This window comes from Solea solea, chromosome 9 (assembly GCF_958295425.1).
Source record: "Solea solea chromosome 9, fSolSol10.1, whole genome shotgun sequence".
Lineage (NCBI taxonomy): Eukaryota > Metazoa > Chordata > Actinopteri > Pleuronectiformes > Soleidae > Solea > Solea solea.
In genome coordinates, this window is record NC_081142.1 from 13317289 (window position 1) to 13342966 (window position 25678).

At 39.4% G+C, this 25678-nt stretch overlaps 2 protein-coding genes across 4 annotated transcripts; one reads left to right on the forward strand and one right to left on the reverse strand.

The window, feature by feature from the left end:
• Positions 1-1032: 1032 nt before the first annotated feature.
• On the reverse strand, positions 1033-4154 carry srek1ip1 (SREK1-interacting protein 1). The gene is made up of 5 exons (XM_058638555.1): positions 4041-4154; positions 3183-3230; positions 2553-2711; positions 2263-2338; positions 1033-2035 (listed from the first exon to the last, which is right to left on the reverse strand). Exons 1-5 carry the CDS (start codon positions 4063-4065, stop codon positions 1777-1779), a joined length of 567 nt encoding a protein of 188 aa, XP_058494538.1. The 5' UTR covers positions 4066-4154; the 3' UTR covers positions 1033-1776.
• Positions 4155-4331: 177 nt separating this feature from the next.
• alpi.1 (alkaline phosphatase, intestinal, tandem duplicate 1) lies at positions 4332-25030 on the forward strand. 3 transcript variants are annotated; one of them, XM_058637980.1, is made up of 13 exons: positions 4337-4562; positions 5965-6347; positions 14890-15166; positions 15894-16019; positions 18076-18191; positions 19229-19403; positions 20166-20338; positions 21214-21348; positions 21424-21499; positions 22122-22256; positions 22471-22662; positions 22798-22914; positions 23858-25030. In XM_058637980.1, exons 3-13 carry the CDS (start codon positions 15070-15072, stop codon positions 24136-24138), a joined length of 1623 nt encoding a protein of 540 aa, XP_058493963.1. In that variant the 5' UTR covers positions 4337-4562; positions 5965-6347; positions 14890-15069; the 3' UTR covers positions 24139-25030. The 3 variants fall into 3 exon arrangements, with proteins under 3 accessions (XP_058493965.1, XP_058493963.1, XP_058493966.1); XM_058637982.1 differs by lacking the exon at positions 14890-15166 and having other exon boundaries at positions 4332-4562; positions 5965-6343; XM_058637983.1 differs by lacking the exon at positions 14890-15166 and having other exon boundaries at positions 4339-4562.
• The last annotated feature ends 648 nt before the right edge of the window (positions 25031-25678 follow it).

The window sequence follows — 25678 nt, forward strand, 5'->3', positions numbered from 1 at the left end:
CTTAGTTTGTGAGGAACTGTAGTTCTTTTATATAATGTGCTCATTTTTTTTCCCCTGCTGTTTCATATCTTTGTGGGAACTGATACTGACGCCATGGAGGTAGAGGGATAAGAGAATGAATCAAACTGAGGCCTCACATGGTTTTACTGCCCCTGCCCATGGGCTACTGTGGCACCCACAAAATGAACAGAGCTTAGTGGCATTCCTCTCCTGCAGGTTTAAACAGGAAGGTGTGTGTGTATTCATGGATGGATTCAATCGTTTCTTGAGAAGTGATTGTGAAATGTGGAGAAAGTTTCTGTGCAAGTACAGATTCTCCCACATTTACTGTATTGAGACTGATGTTTGACACAGAGACCGCTGTTGACACTGAGTTGAGACAGAAAGTCTTAGTATTCGCTGTTTCCTTCTATTTGTGATTGTCTGGAAAACCAATCAAGTATTACTAAGATTAAGGTTTTGTCTCTCTTCATTCCACATCATCATTAAAGATGATGGCAGCAGCAACGTGGGACGCTCAGTCTTTGAATGTTCACATCACGACCACAAGGTGGTGTAAAGAATTACATTCATTAAAGAGGTGTATTTTTTTAAAGCACATTTTATTGTAGTGTTTTTACTTTGCCTTTTGTATTGGACATCATTTTAAGATAAATGGGCACGTATTGGTAAGAAAATCTTAATTTGCCTGTTATTAGCCACTTCAATCTACTTTTTTATTTATGTGTAAAAATACAATAAGAAACCTATTGACATTCAACATAGTGTTGGTTGACAGCATAATACAACCAAATAAACATAAATGTGCAAATTAGTAGTAAACCTTATATATAATGGTCAGTACTTTCAGACTACATTGATGATTATTGTTTTAACATAATTTAGGTGTGTTGCTGCCCTCTACAGGATATATGACTGTACTGTAACAGGACCTGATCAATAATCTTTATTAGTACATCATCAGTTTTCTGATGCTAGGCACTTCCTGTGAAAGCATGAGGTATTTCAAATCTGCAATAAAAAAAAAAACACTTGTACCTTTAACACAAATATATTTTTAATTCCATCAGAGAATTCCAATTATTGAGGAGAAACCAAAGTCTGAACCCATGGAAAAAGTGGTGGATGAAAAAAATGCACGACGCATAAAGAAGCTAAGGTGTTGACAATTTTCCCACTATCATCACAAATGTTTTGGAATGAATGCTGAATTGGCTGCATATGTGATAAAAATTAATTGACATTACTGGCAGCAACATTGTCTTACAAGGAAGTTCAAAGACGTAATGAGCAAAAACTACATAAAGACAAACCCTCTGGTCAATTGAAGATGAATTCACAATTCACTACAATTTTTTTAGCAGAATCTAAAAGAATTAAACCAACAAAGTGTATAAGAAAACACCAAAAATAAATAACTTTGGCTTGACAAATTACAGGAACCAAATATCCTGGCTTCTACCTTAAGTTCTTTATTGGACTTGAGTGATGTTCAATATGACACTACACATGTCACTTGCGACTTGTTAGGGGAATTTTAGATATATAAAAAACAACAACACAGTGGCTCAGTATGTTTTCACTCTGAAGTGTGAAAACAAACTATACTTATAAAGATGAAAGTGTTTGCTGCAGCAGCAGTCTAACTGCATGCTGTTTTAAGAATTCATATCACCTTCACTGTGGAACAAGCCTGGGTGTCTGATTTACACAATGTCTGCAACATACACTTTTCAGTGACTGAGATACGTTAGACCTCTAGTATCAAGTTATACCTTAGTCACTGTCTGATGATTCACTGGAGCTGGAAGAAGAGGATGATGATGATGAAGATGATGATTTATGTTTCCTGCTTTTTTGTTTCTTCTTGGGATTCTTCCCGTGCTCCTTTTTGTGCTTGTTCTTTTTGCTTTTCTTCTTGTGGCCTTTCAGTTTCTTTTTCTTCCCCTTCTCCTCTTGATCAGATGAGGAGCTGGACCTGCTGTGTTTCTTTTTTTTCTTCATGGTATCCCCATCACTCGATGATGAAAGTGATCTAAAAAAGCATCAGAGAAACATTTTCATTTTAACTTAAATTATGATTCAAGTATTATCAGTAAAATAATCACTTACTTAAAAGAGCATGTCTAATTTCCACTTTAAATAGTTAATCTTCTGTTTAAGTATATCCACTCACACAATCTTTATAAACTGCATATGTAATGTTTGGTCAGAGAACTGTAGTATAAATTGAGAGAAGTATTATGTGGTAGGATACATTACCTCTTTCTGGACTTTCTGTGTCTGTACTTTTTCCGTTTCTGTCTCTCGTTTCCATCATCGTCATCATCAGGGGAACCTAAAACATAAAACAGAACACTCAAAGTGTTACCAATATAATATGAGCTGCTCATAACATAATATGTGTTACTTTGATCGCTGTACTGCTGCTCATGTATGTACAATCACCAATATCCTATAGGTGAATGTATTTCCCTCATCTTTTTAAAAGATATACTATGCAAGACCCTGCATTATAATCTTTAAAAAGCTTAGTGGATCAAATATCTTACGTCTGCGATGCTGACCACTCTTCTCTCGCTTTACATTTTGCTGAACTGCAGGCATGTCATCTTCACTCTCCTCCGTGCTGGTACTGCTGACGTCCAGAACAATGTCCTTTTGGGGGTCAACTCTGACAAAGTTTCGACACTCAAACGTTAAATGGCCCGCTGAAGAAGGGAAAAAAAATCAATTAAAAACTAAAACAGTTATATTGATTATTATTGTTATATATATTGTAATATCACAACCATAAACCAAGAAGACAATGTCATCCATGTTTGCCAAACCTCAAATTGATGATGACATGTAATCAACTGTCTTGTTTTTTAATGATTCTTTGTATATGGACACCATAAAACATTTAAAAAGCTCAAAAATCAACAGATTATAGTCTTTTAATTATTAAAAATACACTCATACCAATGGATCATTTAACAAAATTGCAATTGATTATTCATTAATCGCTGCAGCCCTGACTGATGAGCATAATGTTGCTTCTCAAAACCATCATCCACAAGGTCTGGATTAAAGTTTGCATGAGACCGACATAAAAGATTTAATAGAGGAACTCATAGCAACACATACAAACACAAACCCTTTACATAATGATGGAACTTGTGAGCCAAAGCTTTACTTACGATATCCACATTTTTTGCAACCGGCTCGAATGTTGTCCTTGTTAGGACCTGTAAGGAAAGTGATATAAACGTATTTTTTATGTACAAAAAGTATTTGTGCTTTTTTATCTTCATACACATGTATGTTATCCAATTTCTAGACACATTATTTGGCACATAAAGCATTTTGCTGATCCCAAAATAATCATTGTTCATGACATGGAGTCAGTCTGGGATTAGATAAATATGACCTGAAAATGGGGTTGGGCAATTCCATTAAAAAAAAGAATTAAAAAATGTATCGATATTGATGATTTACTGATTTATTTCAGATAATTACGGATATAGATATTTTTTGCTCCTGAGTGAAAGCTTACTTGTGGTTTTAATAGTCTTGGCAGACATCTGAGGCAGTTATATACATGTGTTATATCCAAGAGTGTTGCTTAACCATTTGTTATAAGATTATTTAAGAAAAAATTATGTATTATGTATTTGTATTGTTATTTAATTGCTGCCCAGCTCTAACAGCATATGTAGAGTATCTATTTGCTGCTAAATAGCCACTGTAACTCGCAACAAATGCATTTTCACGGAGAATTTAAGCTCCTGCTTGAGAAATGTTTGTATCTACAGCTACACTGTAGATATCGATAATTAAATAAATAAAATTCAATCGGTTTTAAGGAGCATGTGTGAAGTGGAGGGAAAAGGACACAGATATTACACAGAGGTTTTGGTCTGTGTTATGCTAACATTAAGTTTAGCGCCACTTTGATAAAGCACGCTATTCCTACCGTTCCAAAAGTACACTGAACATCTGCGGTATATACATATGAACACGGGAATTCAAACGCTTTAGTAAACGATATAACCTACCAGGAGCAAACGCTGAATTGTCCATGGTGAAGCCGTAAAAGTACAAAAGTAAACCTTCCGATTCTCCAGTCCTCTCTCAAAATAATGTCGACCGGAAACATTCCGTCTACCGGGTTCCGCCGCCTAGTTCTGCTTCCGCTCGTTGCTGCTGGTAAACCGTGTCAATGACGTGTTACCGCCCCCTGCTGTACGGAAGTTGTCCCTCCAATAATCGCTATCAACTGCCTGTTTAATGTTATGTGAACACAAAAGGTTTGACCGTAAAGAGTGCAAATTAAATGTGCTAACTTAAGGGAAACTAAAACATGGACGGTAACTGAATCCAGCTGTAGTTCCTTAATGGACGTACGGAAGTCAGTCACCAGGGGGCAGTCTATATTTTTTTGTTTCTATTGTCCATCTTAATACTTGTATTAGTCCTGAGCGTGGCGCCATGGCCCTGGGCTAGTCTGGAACCATGGAAGTGCTCAGTACTGGACACTTTGAAAGAGGACCTGCTGCTGATTCTGAGCACATTTTAAGGTAAATATAACCACAAATCTTAGTCAGAGGTGACTTTTTTAAACTTACATTTTGCATAGCATTTCTGCAAAAATATCTGCCTTAAATCCTGCAAATCTGGACCTTTTAAAGTGAAGTTCCATCAGAATTGTCCTGTACTTCCATACATCAATCAACTCCTTGATGGTTTTCGTTGCAAAGCCAGTTGTGGTTTTAGTTACGGGGTTAATTGGAGACTTCTCGATGGAAAATGTCGACAGATGTATGGCACCCAGACATGTTCTCATTATCAAGTCTGTGACTGTGGCAGACACACACACACACATACATTTTACAGACTGTCTCGGAGCAGTGGACTTGGTCAGACACACAATATGATATTTACATCTGTTTCAAAGATTATTTAAAAACTGTATAGGGAAGCATTAAAAGAAAAAAGTCAGTTTGAGTTTAGATAAACACTGACAGCTGCTATATGGTTTTATTGGTTTTCGGTTTGGTTTTTGTGTTTAATCCTGTGATTTTTGTACAAGTGTTTTAAAGTAAGGCTTATGTTAGGCCTGAGGAACAGGATTCAGTTTTGTATAAATTCAGTATTTATATCTGTTGTTTTCAGATTTTATTTGAAACAAATCAAACGATTAAAATGCTTTTAAAACGTTTTAACAAACACATTGGGTTTTTGTTGTATATTTATTATTGTGCTTTAATTAAAAATTAAAATAAAATGTCCAATTACTCGATTGTTGGATGGAATAATCTATAAAACTAGGTTAGTAAAATACTCGATAGTTGCAGCTCTAAACTGTTGTCTCTTTAACATCAGTAAACTGAGCACAGGCTCACCAGACAATCATTCTTTATGATTGGAACGTCATGTTTATTTCACAGATACACGTTTTTCTTTGTTTATTGTTGGTCATCAGGACGTGAAGAGAATTCAAACAAAATATTATATTAAAAAAAAAATAGTGTCAAAAGTTTCAACAATGAATTACTGAGTCAAGCTTTAACATCAGTTTATAAACAGTGATACCTCGTCCACCACACCACAGACGCCACTGTCTCTTCATGTCCTACAGAGAACACAGAGACACTGAGAGACAAGATCAGACCCAGAACACAGGATAAACACCCCGGGTTCACACCTGTAGCTCTGTCTGCTCTCCATCCAAACTCTCTGCCCTGAAGTCCTCACTAGATTTCTGATTCATCTGCTTCTCTTTGTTGTGATTAGATTTACTGACTTTTAGCTTATAATTGAATCCAGTCAGCAATGAATCAACTTCATAAGTAATACGTTTGGATCCAGTTTATATAAATCATTTTGAATTTGATGTTGTTTTCACTGCAGAAACTAATACATGTTCCAAAACAACTGCTGTTGTCAACATCTGTTTTTTGTTTGTTTGTTTTTTTTCAGACTCTACTCGGTTTATTTTGCTTTTCCATTGTGGATAGTACCTGGTACCAGGTACTTTTTGTGGTACCTGCTCTGGCGAGGTTCCAAGCGAGCTGAGCCGATACTGAAATGTGACGTCAACAGACTGCCGGACTGATTGGAGTGTCGTCACTGGAAGTCATGAGCAAGAATCAAAACTGCCATCTTTAAAAAACAAAAAACAAAGAACAAACTGGCAAGCAGATACGGCTGCTGTCCACAGAAATACACTGTGGTCTGTCAACGTGGTGCAGACCCTGCTTTGTTTGGTAGCTGACAAGAGGATCCAGAGAGAGCTGGACCCAAAACAACGTCACGGCAGTTTTGTGCAGCCGTGCTATGATGACCCCGCCCACGTTGAGTAGGTACTATGACCTAATTAAAAATGACATGTCTGATACCAAACTGAGTAGAATCAAGTAGATCCATCTAGTGCTAGAAATGTATGATGGAAAAGCGCATCCGGTTAAAGGTTAGTTTCCATGTATTTTTATGTGTAATATCAAATATGAACCAGCAGATGTCAGCATTCACACTGTAGCTGTAGCTAATCTTTAGTCGGGATCCTCAGGAGGGTACTGAAGTCAAGTGCTGAGCCATTACTCACATTTACGTCACCAATTCCTCTTCTAACAGTGAGATAAAGACGTAAACATTATTCTTAAGCAGTGTTGGACACATTACTTTAAGAAAAGTAATTTGTTATAGTTACTTCTCCCAAAAATAACCAAGTGAGTGAACAAGTTACTGCATTGTTACATTAACTTGTTACCGTGGAAATTGCTGTGTATTCCTTCAACGTCCACGCCCTCAGAGCGACTGTTTTTCTGAGCGGGAAATATTTCTGAGTAATAATAATAATGTTGATATGTTTACTTTAAAGATAAATGTTAATTTCAAACACAAGTAGCTCCCCCCACTAGCAGCCTTCGCCCTTTTACCAGTTTGCATCAAAGATATCCGTCAAATCACAGAATGTACATGATTTCTCTCCCCACACTGCCCATGTTTTGCCTCCATCATACATCATCTCAAAGTGTTTGTCTCTTAGGGGCCCTGGTGGACGCTTGTCTGTCAGCAGTACACGCTGACAGAGTTTGCTTCGGGAAAATGTCTGAATTAGTTTCAAAGAAATCAAAGAGGAACAAAGGGAGCAGAGGGATAAACAAGTGTGTACATGGTGTATATACATTACCCGGGCAGTGATGTGGAAAAACAACGTGTGCTAATGTGGAGAATGTTGATTGAAAGAGGATTCTGCAGACAGATACGGTTATATGGATACGACGTGCATTCCTCAACCTCCCATTCACCTAAGCACAATCACCCCCAGTCTCCCCCACATCAAAGAAATTCATTACAGAAGCCCTCACACATGCACAGAGAGATTCGGGGCAGAATGAGAGACGAAGAGAGCCTGGGAGGGGGGTGGGGAAGATCATTCAAACCAAAACAATATCACCTGGCAGGCTCTTGGACAAGACCAAGCAGAAACACTTGAAATAGATGAGCTAAACACTAAAGATGCTTATTGTAGTTGAATCAAGTGACTTAGTACCGTCACTGTGCATGGATATGTAGCCTTCATCCTAATACATTTTGTTTTCCCATTGGAGAGCTGTGTTAGTTTTCCCTGCATGGCCACCCAGGCATGATGCTCATGCTTGTGGGAGCAACACTGTGTCAGGTGGTGAGGTGTGGAGCCTCCACGGCTGGCGCTTGAGGTCAGACATAGGTTTATTTTCCTAGGCAGGCCTCTGTCCAAAAACATCCTCTACAGTTCCTCAGTGTCCACCAGGTGCTAACCAGACAGAGTCTGTCAGCAGTGCGAGGAGGAACTGCTGGAAGATGGGCTCTTTCTGTCTTTCACAACTATTCATTTACTTTTACAAACTGGGCATTCAGGTTACACTGTGTTGCATGGATCAACAATATCCGCAGTTGTTGACAATTCGTGAGGACCACACATGCATCTGGGGGAAATGTGTGATACTGTACGTTTTTTTTTAAAATTTGCAGCATTTCAAGTAAATTGCATGCTTCAGTGAAGGATCAAAAGCTATGCTTACGTGGACACAAATAATCTGAATAAAAGCCTGATTGGAACAGAAAACGCAAATCCCTATACCCATTCGAAAAGAAATTTCATTTCGACTGAGATAGGTGATTTATGCTGATCATCGTTCCCATTGGTGTTCATATAAACAGCTGTTCTGATCATGACTTCAGGGTTTGGGTTAGTACAGCAATGAATGTCACAGGTGTGACAGAGAGGGGAAATAATACAGGTGGAAGTGAAGATTCTTCTTTTACTCTGTGCATGTCAAAATGGTTCTGATGAGATGGTTGATGCATGTATACACTCCTCATAATCACTTATCTTTTACATCCATTTCTATTCTGAATGATTTTAAATGGCTGAAGAAAATGTGCACATGTAAACATAGCTAATTAATATTCTATCACATCACTGTAATAGTAATACAATAGTAAAAAGTTGTATCGTAATAATAATAATAATAATAATCCAGAAAACAAAGCATTTTTTAGTTTGTAATTGCTATACTTTATCTGCTTCTTTCACCACCCAGGCCATTCCACAAAAGATATTGATCGCTCTCTGTCTCTCTCCGCGGCCTTGTCAACATTTATTGACAAGTTTTAGCAATGTTGGTGATGTGGCTACAGGGTTGGAAGTAGTGTGATCATTTGATAGATCCACCACCTTTGTCTAGACTGAAAAAGACAAATAAATAACAAAGCCTGGAAAAAAAATCTTTAAAATCACACTATAGCCAGACATGAACAATGGAAAGTGTCCACAAAATTGGGTCCAGACAGAGTTTGTGGTTCACATATGGTGAACGTGGCAGAGAATTTTCTAGGTCAGCTGCATTTACAGAGGCGGGGACATATCAAAATCTATAACAGATGAAGGAGGGCGTTAGTATTCATGAGGCAAGACACCCGCTACCCATTCGCCTACAGTGACTTGTCAGGTGAAGTTTCTTTTTTCTTTTATTTACTGGGCCTGATTTCCGCAGCTTCTGCCTCTTTAGCTTGATGTGATAGAACTGAAATGCAACTCATTCACTCTCAATTGGGCTGCATCATGCATTGCCAAAATGTAATGTACATTAGTTGTTTTGATTTGCTTGTGTGTGTCAGAAGTTGAGAATTGTCCAACTGTCTAAGCAGCAGTGGGATCGCTGGCCAAACGAGGCACCGGACACTCACATTGAGGTCAACACTTGCATAATGTTGCTTTAATTGATTGTTTAATTTTTTTTTTTTGCTGCTTGAGTAAATCAGTATTATCAGTATTATTATCAGTAGTAAGCGAAGTGCTTTTCTCTCGCTCATTAGAAGCGGGATACATGAGGGAACAGGAAAGAGTTCCACACAAACCTTTTCTCTGTGGGAATAACAAGTCCCTCACTCCTGCCCCCAAACCCCAGTTCTTGTATCAGTTCTCCAGATGCTTGTTGGGGTTACATAAAAATGGGTGAGAACAATAATCAAGCTCAGAAGAGGGTTGAAACAGCCACCAGAGCACTTTGTGTGAGACATGTGTTTGTGAAATGAACATATGAATAATGAATGAGCTCATGTAAGAGCTGCAAGCACAATTTATTTTATTGTCTGTGGACAATGCCTAAGGAGCACACATTTTTATTGTTTTTGAAAATGTCCGTTGTTCCAACCTTGTTAAAACACTTTCTAAATGTATTCATTTATTCAGTCTTGACGTGTAAAGGCCATGATTAATCGCAATTTAAAAGAATTTCATAAATCTTATCATAATGCAGCTTTTATTCATAGTTTTTAGTGTTTTATGTGCTGGTGAAAGGGTTTGCTGTCCCTCAGGACGGATTTCTGTCTGTCAGGCCCTTTTAGTGCGCTGTAATTGGTTTTATTGGAAACGTTTTTCATGCGGAGAAAAGTATGGTTCTAGGATCAGTCAAGAAAAGCAACCACAAAACAACACAGTTTAAGATTTGCACACACACACCATAAAAAAGTAGTTTCTTTTATCAGAAACAAATGTTTTTATTTCAGGGACTCGTACTGTATTTTTGACAGGATATTTTTCTTTTAAAACAAGATATATCATGAGCTACAATGACATAATGGCACTGACATACATTTGTGCAGCGGTTATTTGGCAAATTGGAGGTCACAACACTGCAGACATGATGAACTGAACAAAGTTGCAGCATGGAAAGTGGTGAATGCTTTAGTATGGTCTTATCATTGTCAGAGAGCGTTTTATGATATGTGCAGACAGGTGTGAGCTTGTCTGTCAGCAGCTACCAATATAGGTCTCCCTAAAGGCCCAGAAACCAGGTTTGTGATCATATAAATCTGACATATAATCACAGTCACATAATTCAATATTTAAACAGTTAAACTGTGAATAAATCGTTACTAAAATTCACACTCAGTGGGTAAGAGTAGAGGGTCAGCCAGCTGGATTGGTTGTCTGTTCAGAGGATCTTAAAATGTGTCAAATGTCCATCTGATAATCCCGAGCTTACTGGCACCAGTGACTTTCAAATTGGTATTTTGATTTTCAAATACTGTTTCTTAACATTTGGATCTGTGGCTTTAAACCTTTAAAAAATGAATACATCTCGGCAACATGTGGGAGTGAAAACTCTTGAAAGAACATCTGGAATAACAGTTTGTGATTACATTACTTTGAACGTAATATGATATATATACTGTGAATTAGTGGCTGAGGTCCCCTCATTGCTCTCAGACTGGCGGTGTGCATTTCTTCCACTGTATTGGTGTGTAGACAGACAAATGACTAATATAATTACACATTTTGTCAACCGTGAGTGCACTTTTCTGTGTTGCTTTTGAAACTTAGTCTACATTCTCTGCACACACAAGTGGTGTTGTGTCAGTTGTGTCAATTCTTCCTTGTTTCTGTGTACTGTAGCAACTGTTGTCGCGGGGATGTGTGCCAAAGGTCTTTGAGTTGTACAAGTGTTCTTTGCACCTTTCGTGAGGTAGTGACCTGCGTATACCTGTGACTTATATCACCTGAGGTAATTAGCCTAAATATTGGCATCAAAAAGGTGTGTGTGTCCTCTGCCTCTCTCTCTCAGACAAAAGATGAAAGCCCAGAATGGAGCCTATGTGCAAGATTTAGACATTTGGAAGTTTAAGAAAGCAGGAGAGGATATGGAGGATGAAGGGGAGAGTGGTGAGAACAGAAAAGTGTCTTAAAAATCAACAGTGTTTAGAAGGAAACATTTACAAATGTTGAGGTTTTAAGCCTCAAAGACAAGATGATAGTGTTGATGAGTTTAGTTGTCCATGGATGTGGTGGCATAGGTGAGTCAGACGTTTCTGTTTGTGATTTTGGCAGAAAGAAAAGAAAGTACGAGAAAAAGGGGAGAGGGTTATACCAACAGCCATGGGCAGGGATTTGATGTGGTTGCACTGTGTCCATGAAGGCATTCCTTTATGACATGATGTCAAATGCAATATATTCTTCAATGCTCACAATAAAACTGGAGCTATGAGTGTTCATGTGAGTGGACTGCAATTTACTTTTTCCCATGTCGTAGCTTGTACAGTAGGTCTGAAGTCAGACATAACAAACCCGGCACAATTATAACACAGTCAGACAGGCATGTTTGCGCACACACACACACACACACACACACACGTCCATGTCCAAGGGAAGTTGTCTCTGTGTCCCCTTTATTGTCAAATGTTCTCAAGTTTTTAGCTTAACCTCAGTTTCTTTAATTTACTGAAGACTTTTGCACATACAGACACCGCCTTATCCTGCACATGAGGGTCGTGGGGGGGTGCTGTGCCAATCTCAGCTGACATAGGGCGATAGACTAGAGTGTCCAATTGACCTAATCCCCATATTGCATGTTTTTGGACTGTGGGAGGAAGCTGGAGAACCCGGACCCATGGGGACAACATGCAAACTCTATGCCACACAAAAACCTATTTAGGATAAACTCTGTATCTCCTTCGTCAGTCCAACTAAAAACTAAGCGGTGCCACTTCTCATTGCTTTCTGACCACTTGAGGTTGAGGTCACGGTCTCTTTATCGAAGCTGCTGTGAGTGGCTGACTTGAATCAGGACATGGGTCACTCACTACTTCACTTCTAATTATCCCCCAGTTGAGTTGTGCGCCAGTAATAAACCCCTTTTATGATTGTCTTTCCAACTGCTCTGAGATGGGAACTCGAGGCAGTGCTTCTCATAAAAAGTGACTTACATCATTTATGGTCCCTCCTTAAATTGATCTGGGAATATTTCTCATGTGCCTTGTGAATGTCACTCTGAAAATTCTATTCAAGAGGAAGGGGCTCGTATTTATGCTGAGGCCAAAATAGATCGCAGGCATCATTGTTTAATTGTTCCACCAGAGCTGCCTCTACTTTTACTGTCTTGAAGATCATGACAGGATTTCAGTCTCTTTCCTCTTTTTTGTCTTCATACAGGATCTCTATAAGATACCCTCATCTTTTCACCATTCCTTCATCTTTGTCAGATCGGAGTTGATCCTTTTTTTTTTTTTTTTTTTTTTTTTTTTAAAAGGCCAACCTTTAAATGCCAGAGGAAAAGATTTTGAAAGTGTGGCTGTGTGGTCTGGCACCACCCACACATGTGTAGCCTCTCTTTGACAACCTGAACCTAAACATTTCCCCTCCATGAGTTGTAATCTAGACCTAAGATGGTTACAACTAACCACTGTAATTTACAGAGTCTATAGGTTGAAGGATCCCAGCGTGTTAAGAGCACGAGGGTTGAGGGAAGCGCGGGGGGGGGGGGGGTTAGCATTTGTAATTTACGTGTAGTAGAGAATGACTCAGGGTCCAGATGCTGGAAAGATGGAGGGCTTGTGTGTGTACGTGTGTGAATGTAAAACCAATGTATATTTTTTATAAATTTATGTTTTAGGTTCTTTGCAAATCAACCGTGAACTGTAGTTCTACTTGTAAAATGGGCCATGACTCTGCAACGTCACTGTGTATGTGTGCTCTTCAACAGAGGAGGAGTCATAGCTGATAGAAAGTAACGGTAGAGAGATGAAGGATTGTAAAAGAAAACAAAATATCATTATATGTTCATATCACTAGTATGTCTTCAATTCTTTCTGCCTCAGACACATATATGTTTGTGTAGTTTGTGTGTGTGTCTGGACTTGTGTTTATAGCTTTTGTCTGGGCCCCACAGCTTTAAAGGGTTTATTCAGGGTTAAGACATTGTTTTAGGGTTAGGCTTAACATTGGGTTTAGTTTTAGGTTAAGGTTATGGTTATGGTTAGGCACTTAGTTGTGATGGTTAAGGTTAGGGTAAGGAGCTAGGGAATGTGTGTGCGTGTGTGTCATAATGGGTTCTTATCTTATCTTATGCCTCATATAGTTGTTTTTTTCTTTTTTGTCGCAGTCTGGATATGGAAAGAACATCTATCTAAATGTATTCAAGCACACGACATGGAAACACCTTTCTGCTTTGCAATCTCTCTTATCATAGCTGTTTTTGCTAGGGTGCATAAAGGACTGATAATACTATATATTACAACAAAGATAAAGTTTGAATCTGGATCAGATGTGTGGCTTTGAGTTCACTAATACTGAAATGCATTACTTAAAAAAGTATAAGTATAATTAAATATAATGTTTGTATATTATATTGTTTAGTTCTCTAAATTCCCAGGAGGGCAATTGTGTCTCACAAGCCTTCAAGTTTACCATATAATCAGCCCACAAAAGCACTTAAGCACCTTTTTGGAGAATGGATGATCCATGCTGAGACCAAAAACAGCCACCAGGTGTTTACGTTTGTCGTGAAGGAAACTAATTTGACTTTCCCAGCATAAGTTACACTCTGTCTCTGAGGCAAACCTAACAAATAACAAATGGACAGACAGTCATGCCTCCACAAGTTTTCCGGCTCTTGCACATTGCTGCTAGTATTTCCAGTTCATGTGGTGTGGGCTGCATCATGTGAGGCCTCTCTACCCAAATTGCTGCTATGATTTTATTGCAGTCTTGATTAGGCACATGTGACTAACTGCAAACCCCTGTTGGCAATGGCTGAGTGGGTTGGCAGTAAGCAAAGGTCTTCCAGAGCTCCGACTGGTAATGAGATTCAGCCCCGTTGTTCACAAGACGAGAGCCATTCTCTGGAAATTTGATTCTTCTGGTCGTGTGGAGCAAAGTTGGCTCAACTCACCTTATTTCACACATTAACTGGTGTGTGTGTGTGTGTGTGTGTAGAGGGGAGACATTTTTATACTGCAGGCAGTCGTCACTACCTCACAGAAGAAAAATGCTAACTCCGCTCCACTTGCCATGGAAAAACAGCCAAGTTAAATTAGTGAGAGGGAAAATATCGGGGTCTTTCAAATGCAAAAAAATGTGATTGTGGGGAGGAAAATGGAAATGTGACCACTTCCTTGACATGAAAAACACAGTGCATGAAGACTAAATCGTGATATTCTCCAGAATGAATTGGACCATGTTCTCGTTCTTCCTGAGGCCCTTTTTTTTCCAGTGGATGGGGGGAAAGAAAGGGAAAAAGTCATGGCTATGATTTGTATTTTATGAATGCCAACACAAATTGGGCAGCCATTTTTTCTCTCTCTCCCTGTTAAAGGGGCTGCTGCATTAAAAGACCTATTATTCATTTACCACATTAAAGGGCCATATACATTTCTGCCATGCTCACTTCAGGGAAAGGAGGTAGTTGTAAATTAAAAACAATAAAAAGAGGGGTGTGGGTTGCTTATTTTCAGAAGTCAAAATGAGGAGAGGGGCTGTGATGCTACAGTGCTCTTGTGTGGTCTTTTCCTGTGTGTCTCTCCACTCGCGGCTCTTCCTCCTTCTCTTACATTCTCTCTTCCCTCTTTTGTGGCTCTAAGCCTATGAGCTGTCGTGGGCCCTTCCTCGTTACACACCCAGCGGGGCTTTAAAAAGGAAGGGCTGGAGGTCTTAGCAGCCACACTCTCTCTACGCCTGTGTGTCTGCCTGTTGGACTCGGTGTGCTGCTCCAAAAAAAAGCGGCTGTGTCAACCTCTTCAGCCTCCAGGTTGCTTGGATCAATGATGCATAAACCGCAGCACGGGGCCCCCGATCTCATGCTCATCCTCCTGTGCCCCATCCTGCTGGCTGTGGGCCGTGCTGCTGTGGAGAGCCAAGGTGAGGAGATGACAGAGTTATTATTATTGCTTGTGCTTGGGATATTAGTAGCACTTTGTGGGAACACACATGGGGACTTGAGCAGGTAACCTCAGCCTGTAAAAGTGTGAACGTGTGAGCACAGACTGTGCTTGTGCTTGTCAGCTGTGGTGGTCCATGAGCATAGACTCAGGTGTGTAGTTGTGATGGAGAGACTGAGAGTGTCAGTGTTGATGTACAAAAGCTGGTGTGAATGTATTTTTGCCTGTGTCTACCTGTTTATGTAAAATGTGGGATGAACTGTTTGTCTTTCCGTTGGCTGAGGGAATGTTCTGTTTTCACTTCTTTCACTGGACAGGCCGACACCAAAATTGTAGCGGAAACTCCGTATTTAAATGTCTTAGTCAAATATTGAAAGCATTATTTGTAATGGGAAAGTCATTTTGTGAAACACTAGGTGATTCATCTGATGAAAGGACACTTTTGTGAAGATGCATAAAACATTTTTTTGGCTGTTTTTGTCATTTTCATACTTCTGTGGGAACCATTTTCTTCCCTACCCAAAGGCAAAATGTGCAGGCACACATTGAACTCATGTAAACCTCTTTACCATTCCAAACATATCAATCACATACCTTATTCTGTACCTGCCTCTGCTGCGCAAGGTTATCTCTGAGATCCACTTACATCCGTCCACTCTCCCCACACGCTCCTCTTACTCATATCTGTGTTTGTTTCCATGGAGCAGCACTGCATGAACTGGAGAAGGAACCAGCTTATTGGGATGCTCAGGCAAGAGCGACACTGGATGCTGCACTGAAACTCCACCCTCAGAATCACCGGGCCAAGAACATCATCCTGTTCCTCGGGGATGGTAGGTCATGCTGTCATTACGGGAATCTCTACAAGCAAATATTTAATATTGACTTGGTTGTAGGTTGATTTTGATCCCAAAAAAGGTTACCTGCAGTTGGAAATACAGTGACAATACAGAACAGTATGCAACAAGGCTTGGAGAGGGAAACTCACTTTGTAAAGATCAATGCCCCAGAGGTTTCTTTAAACTTTGGATGTTTAGTTTTTGGGATTTGTTAAAAAGGCTTGAAATAAATAAGGGTTTGCATGGATTTGATGAGCAAAGAGTTGTGTAAGTAATGACTCAGCTCTGTTTTTTTCTTTGACTTCAATAGGGAGTTACTATTAAATACTGGGTAATTACACAATAAAATGAAACAAAAATAAAAATGTTTGATTGGACATAAGGAACGAATAGTTTACCCACATACAGGATAAGGCTGATGTGTTAGTAGTGTGTCTGTAAAGGTTACCATAGGTATAGATACTTGCATAATAATTTGGTGGTTACTAAGTGTATAGTGTTTCAATGCCTTATTGCACTATGCTCTCAGCATAGTCAAATAGTTTAGTGTAATAAACCTAATTTATGTGAAATTCCCATAAATTATAAATTGCTAATTAGAGATGTCAGCTCTGCAATAGCTGTTTCCCTTAAAGCAAGTAGTGGGCAACTGCTGGAGAAGTCACCCGAGTTAACCCATACTTACCTTACACTGTTAAGTGTAGTGTGCACCCTTACTTTGAAACAAATAGATATTATGTATGTAGATAATAGCATGGTTATAGAAACTTAAGTACTTAAACACTCAATGAGAATATGGTAGGCTCTATGAATGCACTGTCATCTTTCCTCTGCTTTTAAAGTGTAACACAAGCTCTTTTTTTAATGTACATATTGTATATTGCTACTCTGAGAACTCTCATTAATGGTCTATTTTTAATGCAGCAGTCAGTGGTTTACAGCAAAGCCTGCTGCGCATCGTCTGCTTACTAAACAACAGAAAAAGTCAGTGAGCTGTTGATGAGCAGTGAAGTGTATTCAAGATACAGTATTTCCCTTTAGAAGTTATTGGAACCATCTAATGTTTCTTAGATCCATCAGGTTATTTTGCGAGACGAATACTTTTTGAATGATTTTTGAGGGGTGACAATTAAAGTTAATCAATTTTAATTTTGGGAGAAACTGACGTGATTCATTTTCAGCCTTGGAGTCTGGCCTTCATTCACTTTAGGAACTTAAGCCAGTTGGCTTCGATTGGAATATTTTGCATTAGCTGTCACTGGTGTGATATATGCATAGCTGCGGTGGTATGAAACACATTTTTGTAAGGGGAACTGTGAAAAGGAAGAGATTTAAGAGTTTTTTTCCACTTAACGACTAATCACACATTTCTGGGTGGTCGCGGCTGAGTTTCCTTTGTGCATCTCTTCTGCCTCGAGCCTGTGTGGAGTTTAAGAAAGGGTTAAATGCTTCACAGTATCATGGGCTTCTTCAGGGACTTTCACAGACAGTGGAATCCAATAGTGAGCTGCAGGAGATTTGTTTATGTTTTTAAAGCATTCAGAGGCATTTTCTCTATCTCCATCTGTCTGTATCTCCATATGTTGTAGAGTGATGGAGCAACATTTTTTTTAACTTCATATAATTATATTACAAATGAGCTGAATAGTTGGCTGTACGACTCATTGTTGGCCCGTCTGATGATTTTGTTTGAAAATGTGGCTTTCTTGGAAAACCACTGTCTAACTGTACCAACTATTTGCAGATTCAGTAATGGCTTTGCCATGTGCTGACTCTGTTTACTTGGAGAATTGCTGAATCAATATTTGTTTCTCAGTGTGACAGTTATAAACTGAGCTGTTCAAAACAAAAATGTTTTAGTGTGGCTTGTCGTGGTTGTACTGGACAAAGAACAGTTGGCACGCTCTGTTAGACCAGTAGAACCTTCAAACACATCGTGTTTAGACTCCGACATCATTGAGTGTGTATAGTACAGTACTCGTTTAATGACGGTGAAGCTAAAAACATGGAGCATATCAGAGACCTTCACCTGTTAATTATTGTCTCCCAGGAATGGGTGTGTCTACTGTGTCGGCAGCTCGGATCCTGCGGGGTCAGATGGACGGTGGTTCGGGGGAGGAGACGCTTCTGGCCATGGACACCTTCCCATATGTGGCTCTGTCTAAGGTGAAAACACAATACTGACCTGTTGGTCAACATCACAGTGTCAGTAGTGTTCTATTATGCGAGCAAACGTTTTCCATGTTTCAGAAGGTCTATTTCATCATAATTTCATATTCACCATTTATCTGTAAATACATGGATACATTATGGCATTTATTATGCCCTTTAATTGTAAACAAATATTTACAAAGTAATAATTTAGCATGTTTTCACATATTTCTATCAAAATGATTCCTTTGCCCTTCTTAAGACTTTTCATTGACTTCCACACCCTTAATCATAATCAGTTAACGGCTAACCTTAATCTAACCACACTTCAAATGTTAGCCCCAAACTTTTTCTCGTTTCTCAGAAATGAGGTTAGGACCAGGTTTTGGCCCATACAAGGACACTGTTAAGGCCAGTGTCTGTGACAGAAAAGATCCTGAAAGAGTTAACAAATACGATTAAATAAATCAGTATGATGTAGTAGTTTAGAGTAAAGAGAAGATGGAGAGTTGGAGAAAAAGAGAGAGTGATGCTCTCCAGATAAATCCTCTGGTATAAAGAAGGGAGTGGGAGTGGTCAGTGGTTTGGTGTGTCCATCTGTCGCATTCCTTGTCTTCTAAACGTGTACGATCTTGTCTCCTACCATCCATCTCTTTTTTGCCTTAAAGGAGCTTTTAGGGAATTAAGCTAAATCAACACTTCAACTGAAAGTGCTGACTTTGTGGTAGAAACAGTGAAAACAGACTTGAACATAGTTGCGTATAATAGTTGCAAAAATGCAACCTCACGGCCAAACATAATTCAGTGTCTTTAGTGTTTCTGAATCCTAACCTATAATCAACCAGGGTTGTTACGTGATTAAGATGGTTGGGTAGGGCACGTAGATGTTTTCAGTTGTATGAGACTGTTCCTTATAAAAATTTAGAAACAGCGTTTTTTAACCCTCTCTGTTCACAATGTCGCACAAAGACATTTGATTTTTAAGAGGAATTGCTTTGAATGCGCTCTCACTTCTTGACTTAAAGTGTGTTTGTGTTTTTTACGCTTCACAGACCTACAGTGTGGATAAGCAGGTAGCGGACAGTGCCAGCACAGCCACGGCCTACCACTGCGGCATCAAGGCCAACGCTAAGACAGTAGGCCTCAGCGCTCACGCAGTGGCCTACGAGTGTAACACCACCTTCGGCAACGAGGTCTACTCAGTTTTACGACGTGCCAAGGCACAAGGTAAGGGCAGTTAATGGCTCAGCCAAGTAATGGGTGTGATGTGTAATGAAACATTGAACAGGTTTGAATTACATTTCTTATCTCAAGATACGCACAGGCCATGGTTGCCAGAAAATAAAAACACGAGGTATAAAACAATCCTCTGATAAGCGTGATCTTCGCTACCTATTTAACCACTGATAGCCCAATTTTCAAAACAGCCCTCATAAAATAGTGATTTTGTCATCACTGACCCCTTCACTGGTAATTTCACAACATGTATGTGTTGTAATGTTTACCTGTGTGTCAAGACGTGTCTATGATCCCAATGACAGGGCACATTCATGTTTATTAAGATAAATATTTGACCTATTATGTGCAGCAACACTATGTGTACATTTTATTTCTACATTTTTTGGTCGTTATGTGTCTTGAAGTTAATTTAGTCTCGTTGAGACAAGACATTTCTAAGGATCACTGACTTACAATAGGGAAAACAGTGTCTCTTTATTTCCCACTCTGCACCATGTCCTCTCACTGTGTAAGTTTGGTAAGTGGATTGGACTCAGACTGGCAGAATCAGGCCCAGTATATTGTTTTTTTGTTTTTTTTTTTTCGGTTGAATTGCGAAACTAAACGATACTAAAAAATGTCTCATCAACTTCATTAGTATCCACAGTGACAACTGAACAAGTGACTCCCGACAGCTTCAGATTGACACTGTGTTTATTTCATTGTCAACACATTAATCTCTGATTTGGTTGTATCTCTGCACTGTTCCAGGTAAATCAGTTGGTATTGTGACGACCACCCGTGTCCAGCATGCCTCCCCAGCTGCGGCCTACGCACACTCAGTCAGCCGCAGTTGGTACAGTGATGCAGATCTCCCTTTCAGTGCGCGCCAACAGGGCTGTGTCGACATTGCCACCCAAATGGTCACCAACGTTGACATTGATGTATGTAAGGGCACTTAATTAGAACTTTAAATTAACATCATGTGATTCATTTGATTATACTGAAGAAATGGGTTGAAGGAACACTGCGCCATTTGTTTGTTTTCCGATGAACAATCAGCCGTTTATCTGACTTTATATTGCCTTACAGTAATTGAAGTGAATGAGGGATTTTATTGGAATATGATTTTGAAAGTGCAATGAATCCACAAGGACTTTGTTCTGGTTAAATGTTTAAACACGTTACAAGACATCTGTCGAATGATGTGGTTTGTTTGTTTGCTTTAAAGGACATTGTATTATTCTTAAAACAAACTAACAAACAAAAAACTGTTCAGTTTCTAAAAAATGGTTAGTGGCTGAATATGTATGAAAATATAATTCTATGCCTTACTGTCATAGCACATCACCATTTAATGTAGCATCAGACTATATATATAGGAACAAGGGGGAGATGCTTTATCAGCCGCCACATTTTTTCTTTAATAATAATATTAATCATAATAAACTTTATTTGTATAGCACCTTTCATACAAGGATTGCCGCTCAAAGTGCTTCACAATAAAAGGAAAATCCAATTTAAAACAATAAAACACAACACAGGGTGGAATGAAAAGGAAAAGTCTAAAGTCAAAAAGTAAAAACCCTGTTTTGACTTTGAAATAAAACAGAACATGCAATTTTCTACATCAATTCTACATTTTGAACCAATAGGCTGAGTACATACAATACTGTGCTGTCTTAACATTCACTTGTGCAAAATGAATTTTAGAAAAGCTGTGAAAATCCCTGCCCTGTTTTGTCAGCGCATTATTGCTTGTCAGCAAAAGATATAAGATAAGATTTAATGATTACACTGTGTCTGGTATTCCCTCAAGGTGATCCTGGGGGGAGGGAGGCTCTACATGACACCAAAAGGCACACCAGACCCAGAGTATCCTACCTCCAACTCTCGAAAGGGGGACCGCAGAGACAAGAAGAACCTCATTGACGTGTGGCTGAATGCTAACCCGGTAAGGCCATTTAATATTTCTGTCAGTACATCTCTCGCTCACACTCATGTATCCTCTGTTCCCCTTGTGTTTCAGGACAAGAGGTCACACTATGTGTGGCACAGGAAAGAGTTTGATGAGATTAATGTTAAAACTACTGACCGGCTCATGGGTGAGTACGTAGATGTTTATACAAACACAGTTAGTGTGTAGAGCAGGTGAACACACACACACATACACATTGATAACACATCTGTCTATCAATCTACACAAGACTGATAAACATTCACCTGTCTATCAGACAAAAACTGATATTGGCTATGGTTTGCATAAACACTGACCTTGTCAGGACCACTACTCATGGAGACCAAAACCTGGTCCTGATGAGGCATTAACTGGTTGCAGTGAAGGTGCACTGCGGTGTACTTAGAAGAATAACTAACCAGTGCATGTGTGTCTGTGTGTGTGTGTGTGTGTATACACACTCACTCACACTCTCTTCTTATCTACGTTACGAAACCCTCTCAAGGGCTTTGAAAGCAGTAAGTTCAGCTTTCATCTTTACAAGCATGTCAAGATCACATGATAGTGCACCGTTAAGTCGTAGATAGCTCATACTATCAGCCCTGACTACAATGATACATAATGCTCATGAAAGTACAGAAGTTACTTTGTTTTCATGTTGCAAATGTGCTTGTACTGCCTTCATCTTTCAACCAACCGTCTTCTTTTCTGTCTCTACAACCACTATATCAAACCTAATTCTTGTATCCCTCCCTTTGCTTTGTTTCCAGGTCTGTTTGAGCCAAAGGACATGAGGTTTGAGGTTTTCCGCAACAGCACACGAGACCCTTCCATTGTGGAGATGACGGAGAAGGCCATAAAAATCCTCAGCAAGAATCCCAAAGGATACTTCCTGTTTGTGGAAGATATGTATTTCTGTATATCAGCACTCCAAGAAGGGTTTAATTATCAGTATCATGATGAATTATATCCACGTGGTGTGATGATTTATACCTGGAGCGACCTTTAGAACTAAAATAAGTAAAGTATTAAGAAAAGCTGACTAATGAATTAAATAATGTTTGAAGCCCTAGTGTGAAAACAAGTTAAGGTCATGTCTTGTTTATTTTCCTAGAGTACGAGGGAGAATTGATCACGGTCATCACGATGGCATTGCCAAACTGGCCCTGACAGAGGCTGTGATGTTTGACCGAGCAATTCAGCGTGCTGCACAGCTAACCAGAGAATCTGATACACTGACTGTGGTCACTGCTGACCACTCGCACGTCTTCACCTTCGGCGGTAACACACCTCGAGGGAACCCCATCTTTGGTAAGCCGTTAGTATGGAAATAAGACAAACTCATCAGTAAATCTGTGTTTGCATCCAAATACAATGTGGAAAAAAGCAATTCATACATAGCTGTCAATGTCATCATACTATTCTTACCTTTTTTTTGCTGTACAGGTCTGGCACCAAAGAGAGCTGACGACAAAATGCCTTTCACCAGCATCCTGTATGCTAATGGCCCTGGGTATGTCCATGTAAATGGAACCAGAGGCAACATCACAACGGTAGATTACTGTAAGTACAAGCTAATGCCTTTCAGATGTAGTGCCGATGTGTAGACAGACAGCATAAACTGATGTGGTTATGGCCGACTCATGCCTGTGTTTTACTCTGGCAAGCAAATGAAATACGATGTTTATGGCACCGTGCAGTCTTTTGCTCTGTGCGCAGGCCTCATTGTTTACATGTAGCTGTACTTTTCTTTGTAGAACCGTGAACTTCAATCGTCTGGTGTTTCCCTCCTTCGTTCTGCACCATTCCCTTTAGCCATTGCATGAGTGTTCTTGGACAAAATATACCCAGCCAAGGATGAATAAACTTTAAAATCCCTCATTTTTTTTTTTTTTTTTTTTTAAATGGTGTTCCATAATATTATATAATATTATATATAACTTTTTTTGTCTTGAGTACAGCCAAGTATACTGTTTGTTGTACATCCTAACTTCAAGGCATGTTGTGCTTGTTTTCCAACTGTGTGTGTGTGTGTGTTTCTTTTGAGGGAGGAATAAGTTAAATGTCCTTAATCTTTGGTTATATTTCACTGTGGAAAATCATACAGAAAATGCTGTAATTTTATCAAATGGACTTAAATGACATTTTTTTAGTTGCAAAATGTCGCAATTGAGTTAAATTAGTTAAATTACAGAGGATTTACAAAACACCATTTGAGCTGCAAAACAGCCACAAAAACGTCTATGGGGAGAGTGCATTCTTGAAGCAAATCAAAGATATTCTGTGGAGTGGGTGGTAGCCGCATTGGCAATCACACAAACCGCATTGCAGTGATGCTTTGCTTGCATGTAATTTCTCAGTAAAGTTTATCTAGTGAAACAATAATGTGATCACGAATTGATGGTTTATACCTGGGGGATGAGTCTATTAAAGCATCTGCTTTGTATTAACCATTGACGAGTTGTTTGGAATGGTGATTGGTCATATTTTACTCTCCCCGCCACAGATGATGAGGAGTACATGCAGCAGGCTGCTGTCCCGTTGGATGCTGAGACGCACGGTGGGGAGGACGTCGCCATCTACGCCAAAGGCCCAATGGCTCACCTCTTTCACGGGGTGAAGGAACAGAACTACGTGGCACACGTCATGGCATACGCTGCCTGCCTGGAGCCCTACACAAAGTGCCCCCCTCACCCCCACACCCACACCCACACCTCCGCTGGGTGTGTGAACACACGCTCCTGCTTCCTCTTTGGCTTGCTCAGCCTCCTCTGGTTGTTCAGATGACCCAGTCACACAAATACGTAGTATGCATGCAGCAAATCCGCACACTTGATGCCGAAAAAGCATTCCTGTCGGCACACACACATTTGTTGTATGCACACAGGCTGGCAGGGATAAACATATACGGCACCACACTGTATGTGAGGAATAAGAACTACTCACATGGCCTCCTCCCTGGTCACTCAGCAGACATCCAAATTAATGTATGAACTGCCATGTATTGCTTTAACATGCATGCACTGTCCTTTTCCAAGTGCTTACTGACAGGCAGACATTACAGGACACATGCAAAGATTGACAATAATTCTTTGGGACGTTTCTTTGAGAAACACTCGTATATTTCCTATGCAGAGCCATTAGCACTTTACTAGGGCTATTTCCTACTTGCAACATGACTACTAACTTAACTAGCTCTTTTATTAGTTAGTGATATATGCCAGCGCATTCTGTTTGCTCCGAGTTGTGATGAACTGTCCTTTTGTTTACACGATAATCTGAGGCTTTCCTCGAAAAATAACTTGAAGCAATCAAGCGGACCAAGCAAAGGGCTCAGTGATCAGCCTGTGGACAGCTGTGATCAGTATATGGCAGACGCAGAAACCTGAATAATGAGCCAACTTGCCAAGCCAAGCTGCAACACCAAAAGACCGTACAAGAACTCAAAGATTCTCTCAGTACTGAGTTAAAGAGTCTAACTTCAAGATATCAAGATACTGTACCTATTTTAGGGGTAGCTTTTAATATTTTTTTTCCAATTTGTACTATTTGGCTTCAAATAGTAAATATGTTTTCTGTCATTTGATACAGTATGTAATCTATCTGGGTTATATTTGAATGTATTTTGTAAGCACATGTATTTTTATACTGATGTTTTTGCAAATGTTACATATAAATAAGTATAAAAAAAAACATTTTTGGAGTCCATTGTCCAGTTCACATTTATTAGCAACAAACCACTGAAATAGAAGAAGAAACACAGTAAAACTGCTCAGTTATTTTGAACGAGCATTCAATCAAAAAAGAAAAATGTAAGCACTTGATCACAGGATGACAAGGAAATCTATTCCTCAAATTGTAATAGTTCATTAACTCTTATAGTGTTATAGTAAATTCCAAAGGTCAGGCTGTATATCTTTGCAACACAATCTGTAAAATGTCGTGTCCTCATCATACTTGGTGTCATATACTTACAATTTTTCTCTGTATGATTCTAATATTCCAATAGCTCAAAACACATGTCGGGACGTCTTTCAGAGGGGAAGCCTTTTGCTGTATTTTAAATTAAAATGCTGACACAGACAAAAGAAATTGGTTGTGACCTTGGTCGGTCTGACCAACCTCACACAGATGTGCAGTCAGAACCACCCGCACACACACAGACAGACACATGCGTCAACAATTAATTCTGCCACTAAATGGTCCATCTGTTAGAACACTTTTTCAGACATTTTAAATTCCGGCCAGCTCAAAAAATACCTGTATGAGGTCTGGATAACTATAAATCTGTCTTGTTTTGAAACCTGCTGCCGGGAAACATTCATCA